Below are 10,000 nucleotides of genomic sequence, written 5' to 3'. Positions count from 1 at the left end.
AGAAATGTTCTTGCACATCACTGATATGGCTGTAGCACTATAGATGCCGTAACACTGTAAGCCACAACATCTTAAAGAAGATTCCAGAAATGCACCACTGTGCGTAGACACTGCCTATCACTGAATTCATCACCATTCAGGACCAGCTAACTCTTCAGACTGAGTCAGTAGAACTGGTTGATGTTTGAACTTGCTTTAACCTCTACTTTCTACAGTAATTTCCACGGTAAAATTATTCTTTTTGTACCATTGTCCTGGCCTTGGACAGGATATGGTCAATCACTGGAGACTTGCTCTGATACCATTTGCATTGAAGTACTGAACATTTCATTAGCTGAAAGTACTGAACATTTTCCCTTTAATTGCATCTCACATGTGAGTCACTTTGGCTAAAAGCTTTTTCCCTTCAAAATGCTTGCGAATGCATTTTAGATGTAAATGTGATTGGCTGTAAATGTTGGACTCTGTGGTACCAGATGCATTCAAAATACGTCCAGCGGACAGACCGTGGGTAGAAAATACACACACATGGGATAAACACACACACACACACACACACACACACACACACACACACACACACACACACACACACACACACACACACACATGTTAGCCCAAGGTTGGCCCATTAAGCTCCCCCATCGGTCACACTGAGGTGGTCAGCCATTGGCTCGGTCAGGATCAGATTCAGTAGGCCGCCCCCTCGGCCCAGCTGCTGCTGTGCAGTCCCGGCCACTCTCCCACATTGATTCGGCCTATTGATCCAGGCGGCCCCACTTATCCCACACATTTTCTCCACAAGTTGCAGTTTTTCCTCCAACGACCATCTGCTCTCTCTCTCTCTCTCTCTCTCTCTCTCTCTCTCTCTCTCTCTCTCTCATCTCTCTATCTCTCTATCTATCTCTCTCTCTCTCTCTGTCCGTCCATGCTTTGACAAAACAATTACAAACTATTAGTGCTTTCCTGTCTGAGACCTTTTCCTGCACCAGTATTTCAGTGTGGTGGCCTTCTCTGCATGATGATGCCTGCCGACATAATGAATCTGAACTTTGAGTTTGGAAGTTGGTTTGTTTCAAATTAGTACACCCTACCTAAACACACACAGATAGAGAGACAGAGAGAGGAGAAGCTTTTTGAAAGTTGCATTAGAGTAAAGTCGACAATCACAGTTGTCCTCTCCCTCTTGATTCAAAGTGTGATTCAATAAAAATAAGCATCATCCGAAGATTGAATTTGCCACATGGGAAGGTTCCTCTTTAGCTTGTTAGTTTGTGTGTGTGTGTGTGTGTGTGTGTGTGTGAGTGAGAGAGAGAGAGAGAGAGAGAGAGAGAAAGAGAGAGAGAGCGAGAAGACAAAAACATTTCACAATTACCTGCATTATCCTCGGGGGAATTAAGTTAACCAACCGAGTGCTCTGGGGGGAGCGCCCAAACTGCACTCGCTTTCCCAAAGTCACCGAGACAATGGAACTCTGTCCTCCTGTGGGTGAGTCAGACTGGCTGGCACTCCAGCTGAGCCTCCCCGCTAACAAGAGGGGAAATGAGCCTTCAGCGCCACGCCACTCCACGCCAGGCCACACGCCGCAGCTACCCGCACGCCCGTGCCAGGGGAACAGGACCAGGATACTGGGGGTGCGTGGCTAGAATTCGGTGGCCATCGAGAACGAAAGGGAACGTGCATCCATCAGCACACAATCAGGGGAGCAGTGTTTGAAAGACCTTATAGACCCTTTCAACAAGAAAAACAAAAACAATGCTTGAATGTTCTATTTTGTTCCCAATCTACTTCTGCTTCATTAAGATAACATATGGAATGTTAAAACGGAAGCCTTGTGGGAACAACTATGATGCTGATGATAATGGAACTCTCTCTCAATTCCTTTAGACCATCATTTCAGTCCACTTTGACTTCTCTGTGCATGTAGGAGGTGTGGGAGTAGATCCACTTCCCTTACTCTTATGTTGTGATGTTGGTATGTGGTGGCTGGGTGCTGAAAAGGGGCCGTAGGTTAGAGTTGGGGGGTGGGTGCATCCCATAGTTGCAGCTGTTCATTACGCCTCATAATGAATATTCCTATTTCAAGAGGATTGAGGAATAAGTGAATTAGTAATTAGTAATTAGTAATTCCACTGATGGGGTAGAGTCTCTCACAACTCAGTCGGGGGGTTCAGTTCCCCATCAGCACCCTTCACGGCCACCTCTGCCGGAACATACGTGTCTGACGTGGAGTAATTGAGCTGACATGTTGTGGGGCTACATGGGCCGTGGGCAAATGGAAGTGAGCTCCTGCTAACGGGGTCTAATTGATGATTTACTGGCTGATTAACTCATAAACCCAAACAGGAGGGAAAAAGCACGAGGAACGTGAGAATAAAATGCTGATGTGGAGGCTCGACTGCACTCCTACACACACACACACACACACACACACGTGTTTTCGAGCTTCTTTTCACTTCTGCCTGATGAAAGAGGATGCAACAAAAAATATGCATTTGTATGCACTTTCTTGTTTGGTGCATACATTTGGGGGAATTACTGCTTCTGTTTCCTTTTACATCTAAGTATCTGTACTGTTGGTAAATGTATAAATATAACATTAATCTGTGTATGTCATTGGCAGGACCATTGTGTGGAGAGAGTCAGTAATCTCTGAATTCTCATGGCTAGCTACCAGAGCATATCATTGTCATTGCAGTTTAAATGTAGTATTGTCAATAATGTATAGCTCTCTTTATTGACTCTCAGAAAAAAAGCCTTTGATCCTTGCATTTCAGTCCAAAGAGAAAACACTCAATGACCGTATGATTGGACTCGCGCTGCCAGTATGTTGAGGCGCTTTAGTGAAAAGAGACAAACTGAAGGCACGCACACTACAGTGAGGCAATATAGATTATTTTCCCACCTACGCATTGCTAGTGCATTGTATTGTAGATGGAGACAGTGTTCTATTCAATGCTGAAGCCAGATGACCTTTCAGTATCTCTCTTGTCCCTCCTGGCTGGACCTAACATTAGGGTTTGTGTGCTTGAAGCGCAGATCTGATAGAAAGGCTTAGAGATAGAGGCAGGGGCTGAGCTTGAGGAAGAGGCTTGTGGATTTCATGACCCAGATAGAGGGAATAGAGTGAGAGAGCGGAACGGCAGAGGGTGAGAAAAGAGAGAGAGAGAGAGAGAGTGGGGGATGGAGAGCAAGAAAGAGCAGAGAGACCAATGTGGGAAGAAATAGGAGGGAGAGATAGGTGGAAAAGATAAACAGAGAGAGAGAGGGAGGGGTTGGGTTTTCTGGAGAGAGAGAGGGGGTGGAGGTGTTTTGGGAAACAGAGACAAAGAGAGAGCGCTGCGGGCAGTGCCAGGCGGTGCCAGGGCTGGGTGTGATGGCTGGCGTGCTGTGCCATCTGGCAGGCCTGTAATTGGGTATGGCTTTTACACCTGCGTGAAGCAGCCTCAGTCCGCCGGACAGTTGGGCCGAGAGCGCAGGAAAATCTCAGCCCACTCGGCGTCGTACATCAGGGGACCACACCGGGAGAAACCGAGTCTGCATGTGCCCACTTAAAGGGCCAGCAGTGCCTGGATTCGTTTACCCACCATATTTCTGACTATGGTGTTTCACATAACATAACAATTCTGTGTCCACTGCCTGTCTGTGCCTTTCAGCCTTTCAATGGCTGATTGTCATACGTGTTTGGGAAGCTCTATAGTTTGCTATTGTTGTCCAGGGTAGTCTAGTAAATCCCAAAGTGCTTTGCCCTTTAAATATGGCCACTAGGACTGGTCGGACATTTTTTTTCTGGAGAATGGTGTATAGGCAGTTGGAATGGCAAAAAAGTACAGTAAGTTACTGTAAGCCACTTGAAGCAAATGCCACACAGATGTTATTTGTATTTAAATAATCTGCTGAAGCTTATCAGTGAGTGGTGTGCTCTGCGCGTGAAGTTTTTTCTACATCCATAGACCTCTGCCATTGATAAAGGTGAAAAAGGTCAGGCATTGACTTTGTCTTGCAATCGAGACACAATCGTCTGGAGAATGACAGCCGGCAGACGAAGATTAAAGGTCAGCTGGCGCTTTGAAGTTGCTTTTCGACGAAGCAAATGAGTTGCCGACCACCCCCCCCTCCCCCCCCCGTCGTCCACTCCCCCACCTCCTCTCTCCGACGTTTCATATACTCAAGTGCTCCCGACTACAAGGGCTCTTGAGCCGGGTGGGTAAAAAAACACAAGCAGAATCATTAAAGATTCAAAACTGCTGCGTCTGTGCCGCGCCCCGTCAGTGCCTTTCAGACTCGTCGCCGCCTCCGATGGGTGCCGGACGTTCACACGGAGAGTGTTCACGCGTCTTCGTGAAACTGGGAGCCTATAGCGATCCTTGAAATGAGAAAAACTGTGGCCTCCTCGGGGAGTCCACGTTGCGACGTGCTAAAGGTCGTCTCTGAGTACCGGGCTTCAGCTGAGGAGACTGCTGGAGGTTAGCGCTCCTCATTAGCCTCGTGTGTGCTAGCTCTCACTGGGGCACAATCACCTGTAGTAAATTATGCATTAAAAACATATTGAGACTATAACGTATTCAGAATATCTAATTAAACCATTGTTACTGTACTATTGCAATCCACTAAATACAGCAGGATTGCATGAGAAATTGTCTGTGTGTAAAAGAATGGCACTGTGAGATGAACGTTTTGATGGACGGGTGATATACTAATTGCTTGCTTCCCGTAGGCTACTGTGGAGACATTGCCATTATTAGGCCTATGTCTGCCTGGTGTGTCTTAGAATAGGAGTGAATATGTGGGGGGTTTCCCTCGGTTGGCACGACGACCTTGAGAGGAATAGTAAGGTGAGCGGCTCTGATCTTCTATTCTCACCGGGGAGAGAGAGAGGGATAGAGAGTGATTGGGTGGATGAGTAACTCATGCCCTGCTGCAATTAGATAAATGACTTTGGCTTCCCTGTTGTGCTGGATTAGAACTTACACACACAAACACATATACACACACACATGCACACACATGCACACACACACACACACACACACACACACGCACACATGCACAAACACACACACACACACATGCACACACATACACACACACACACACACACACACACGCACACACAAAGACAGACAGAAGCATGTGCCTCAGATGCAATTACCCCTGCTGACATAGGATTGGCACAGTGGTGGCAGTGGCGCCCCCTAGGGCTGTTCCTGCTACCATGCCCATATTTGTGTTAATAACCCTGTGGATCTTAAGTTTCCCCCCCAGTTTCAGCTTTAGAAAAGACACTCTTCTCTCTCTCTCTCTCTCTCTCTCTCTCTCTCTTTCTTTTGTCCCCCTTGGATGCAAATGCCCAGCTAATGGACTGTTTTCTGCTCGCTCTTTCTGCATGTAATTACAAGGCCTTTGTTGCCGTTCTTTTGTCCGCAGCTCTGACTCAGCCGAGAGGAAGCTGGGAAAACTTTGCAGGTGTGCATTAGCGCCATTTAGATGAGACACCCAACACCACCAACCCCCACACACACACACACACACACACACACACACACACATACATGTTCCCCCCTCGCTTCGCCCCCTCTACATCAACTCTACCTTTCTGCGCTGCTCAGAAGTACCCACCTGTGTGTGTGTGTGTGTGTGTGTGTGTGTGTGTTGATGAGCTGTGCCCGCCCACATCAACTCATCAGTGTGTGCCACTCGTCACTCTTGGGGAGTTGGGTGGAAGAAAACAAAAGATCACAAAAAAGCCCTCTCTCTTTGAAGTGGCACCTCTTGATCAGCTCAATACAAGAAGCCTGAGATTACATGTTTGGAAGAAGCAATTATTCCAAAAATACAACAAATGCTCTTCGTTTCCCATATAGGCTAGCTCTAATGTCCTGATGTATCTGAGGGCACACTGCCTGGTCCCCTGTGTGTGTGTGTGTGTGTGTGTGTGTGTATTCGAGAGGTGATTGTGCTGTTGGAGGTTGGATAGAGCTGTCCTGGTCTCTCAGCATGGTGGTGTGTAACAGCTGTCTCTGACAACATGCACGTCAACACCTCACTGTGTTAACAATGGCTGTGTTAACAATGCCGGCAAAGAGATGCTTAATGCCAGTAACGCAAAGTAGCTTACCTGTGAGTACAGACTAGTGAGGTTGTTGCTTTGTTTAGTTTGGAGTTAGGAAAGAGGAACAAACCTGATGACTAACCTGAGATGACATGGTAGCGAGAGAGATGGGAGGGGGGGTCATATGATTTAGACATAGTCGTTTGTTTTGTAGAGAGAGTAATGCACTAACATCTTCCAAGTTCATGAAAATAAAAAGAAAACATTAGTAGTAACAGTGTAAAAAGATATCCCCCTTCAATCCTCGCGCTCTCTCTCTCTCTTACACACACACACACACACACACACACACACACACACACACACACACACACACACACACGTACGTCTTTTGTGGGCCATTAACCCTGGTGTTTCCATGACGACGGGAGCGTTGGTGACGACCTGCCAAGAACAACTGGCAATAACAAGTTCCATTGTCTGCTGCCAGCCACCCACAGAGAGCCGATGAGTGCCACCCCACCCACTCCTGTAAAACATACGCACCAACTTTTCTAAACACACACACACACACACACACACACACACACACACACACACACCACTTACACATATGCACACTTACACACATATGCACAAGTTAACACACATGGTGGAAAAAGACAAACATCCATCATTTAAAAATAAATAAATGCAACATTGTCAGTACCAGTTCCTCATTGTTTGTCTCTTTATGAACATTAATCAGTGAAGGCACAGCTCACAATGTCACATAATTACTCCAGCACTTTATCCCATAGTAACGTAGTATAATTACAGAGCGGTTTCACTTTGTAATGCTGGCTGTTATACCAGTACATGTTAGTGAACCTGATGAGTTGTTAAAGACCGGAGAGGTTTTAACCCTACCTCAACAGGTCTCAGAGTGCACAGTGTGTAGTGTGCAGTAAGTGGAGAGAGTGTGTAGTGTGTAGTGGTATTGGGGGGAGAGTGTGTACTGTGTAGTGGTATTGGGGGGAGAGAGTGTGTAGTGTGCAGTGGTATTGGGGGGAGAGTGTGTAGTGGTATTGGGGGGAGAGAGTGTGTAGTGTAGTGTGAGTGTGTGGTATGGGGTTGCTTACACAATGCAGTGGCATTATTTTGTTGGTTACTGCAGTGGCATTGGGGGAGTGCAGTTTTATTGGGGAGAGAGGATTAGTGGATTGGGCCAGAGAGGCGTAGTGGCATTGGGTGTACTGTGCAAGTGCGGCATTGGGAAAAAGAGAGTGTGTGTGTGCAGTGCAAATGGTATTGGGGAGACCGCAGTGGGGGAGAGAAAAGTGTGTACTGTGCAGTGGCATTGGGGAGAGGGGTGCACGCAGTGTAGTGTGTAGTGCAGTGGTATTGGGGGAGCAGTGTGTACTTGCAGTGCAGTGGCACGGGGGGAGATGCGCAGCGCGCAGTGGCATTGGGCAAAGTGTGCATTGGGGAGTGTGCAGTGGCATTGGGGAGAGTGTGTAGTGGTATTGGGGCACAAATATGTTTTGTGCAACCACTAGTGAAGGGCACAGCAGTGTGAAGCTAGCAACACTAATGAAAAATCCGAAAATATGGCTGCCACATGAGATTTTTCAACATAAAAGTCCTTACCCAAACCAGTATACCAAAAATATTGGTTTCCTAAGGACTTTTATGTTGAAAAATGTATGTGTGGCGGCCATCTTTTTGCTTTTCAGCTAGTGTCGCTAGGTTCACACTGCTGTGGTTCAGTGGTTCACCAAAGCTTCATTTGGCCATCACTAGTACTCGGGGGAGAGAGTGTGTGGTCGGAGGTGGGAAACTCCTGCTTCAGAATGTAAAAAGTCTTACCACATATCTGTTCCAACCATTCACTAAACACACTGTTTCTAATGAGCTCTTCAGCCAGGTAGATGAGCTTATTAGTGTAATAGCCCCACTTCTGATTCAGCTGGAGAAGTTCCAAGAACACCATCAAACATTTGCTCAGATCTACTCAGTGACAGGTGTCTGCGCTCATCAGCCCCGCCAGTGTCGTGTGTGTTTCAGTCAGGGTTCTGTTAGCCATGCTAACATCCACGCTAACATCTCTTTATCTCTCTCCCTCTTCTCTCTCTCCACAGCCTTCTCTAGGCGGCCAAACCCAAGCCCAGTATGAGTCGAAGGGAAGCGCGCGTCGGGGGTCCGGTGCCCACCGTAGCCCCCGAGGTCAACTCCAACAGCACGGCAGAAGGCGCTCCTGGCTCAGGCGAGCCTAAGGACGAGGCCTTCTCCAAGATCAAAGACAAGTTCATGAACGAGCTCAACAAGATCCCACGTGAGTCCTCTGACCAGCCTGCTGTCTGAGGCAGACATCCCGGGGTCAGAAAGTAAAAGTATTCGATCCAACCATTTAGTAAACCAGCTCATCCTAATTTGCAGCCAGGTAGATCAGATAATTAGTAATATCACCTGTGTTAAGTGCACAGGTAGAAAGAATATACTTTTACTTTCTGGAACCGGAATGTCCGCCTCTGCCTGCTGTACCCTGTATCATCATGTCAATGCTGTGTGCCACTTATGCAAGAGCAGGCTCCTTCAGTCTCTATACATGTGTTAATATGAAGCCCCAGAGTATGAGACGACATCCATGTCTGCCAATTTTGATCTCACTTGTAATTGAATGTTTTCCGTTATTGTGTCTGCATTGCTCCACTGGCTTAGCCATATCAACTACATGGATACCGTATAAACAAATACTACAGCATCTGTATCAGAGATCTGTGTCAGAGTGATATATTATCTGTTGGTTTTTGGTAGCGACAATCTATCTGCTTCTGTTGCTGGATAGTTTAATTAGTCTGTTGACTATAGTTACTGGTACAACCAAGAAGTTAGTGGGGATTTATTTACCGTGTAATGATCAGGACCCTGATGCTCTGGCTTGACCTCAGTACCAAGCTGCTTATGTGTGTCTCTGTCACCTCCCAAACTCCTTCAGTGGGCTTTGTTTTACTCGCTCGCAGACTATGTTGGGGTGGAGGTAGGTAGAGCAGAGGTGCTGATGGCAGACGGCAGCTTTGATGCACTCTCACACTCACTCACACACACACACACACACACACACACACACACACAGACCACAAACCAAAAACAAGTTCCCTCTCCCCCCTCCACTCCGCCCGTCATCTTTGCGGAGAAGTGAGAGTGAGAGGCAGGCGAGGCCTGTAATCTGCATGCCTTGTTGCTCCTCGCTAGTTTTGTTTGTCTCCTTCGCCTGCTTATTTTCTCCCCTCTGTCAATATTGCCTCTCGGTGTCAGGCAAAGCAGGCGCGCATTTAGGCCTGTGAGCAGCTGTCAGTGCTTTCTGCTTTTGCATACATTATAAACACACCTGATTCTCACAGACCACGATGGTGGTTTATTCTTTGTTAACTGTCAAGGTATGTTTTTGTATAAAGCCTCGCCCGGAAGCCAGACACATTTCCGAAAGTCTAAATGAAAACTCAATATAGGTGTATTTATCGGCTTGTGTCAAAGTAATTGTAATATCAGGAAATGTGTTTTTGCAACAGAAAATGGACTTGTAATGATTTCAGAGCGGTGCAAATGACGCAGTTGGCATATGATTCAGCTACGCATTTACGATGGCACTGCCCTGATAAGAGGTTTGTTTGCTTCCTCTAGGCTTGTTTAAGCCAAAGTATATTTGCTTTTGTCAAAATAGAAAAAAAAAAAAAACAGCTCTAGACCCTGTAGCCATGTAGCCTTTGATCTGTAATAAGGCATATGGAAGCGCTCCTTGACTGATACCAACCCACTATCTTTGCTTTAAGCATGTTAAGAGATCCGGTGGTGGAGGCTTAAATGCGATTAGCAACGCACAGCATATGGAAGCCATAATGAAGACTCGGTCAGGGGCCGAGCCCCCGAGATCCCTACGGAGCGCACTAATGGCTCTTCATACTCAAG

At 46.8% G+C, this 10,000-nt stretch overlaps 1 protein-coding gene across 6 annotated transcripts in view; it reads left to right on the top strand.

The window, feature by feature from the left end:
• The window catches only part of syt1a (synaptotagmin Ia), a 195,752-nt gene that overhangs the window by 141,555 nt on the left and 44,197 nt on the right, over positions 1 to 10,000 (top strand). For all 6 annotated transcript variants that reach the window (XM_048268793.1, XM_048268799.1, XM_048268798.1 and 3 more), the window contains one exon: positions 8,173 to 8,366. In XM_048268793.1, coding sequence (XP_048124750.1) covers positions 8,204 to 8,366 — 163 coding nt within the window. In that variant the 5' untranslated portion in view covers positions 8,173 to 8,203. The remainder of the gene's footprint in view (positions 1 to 8,172; positions 8,367 to 10,000) is intronic.

The sequence above is a fragment of the Alosa alosa genome, chromosome 17 (assembly GCF_017589495.1).
Source record: "Alosa alosa isolate M-15738 ecotype Scorff River chromosome 17, AALO_Geno_1.1, whole genome shotgun sequence".
Lineage (NCBI taxonomy): Eukaryota > Metazoa > Chordata > Actinopteri > Clupeiformes > Clupeidae > Alosa > Alosa alosa.
The sequence above is the reverse complement of the archived record's forward strand: the minus strand, read 5'-3'. Positions and strand labels throughout refer to the sequence as shown.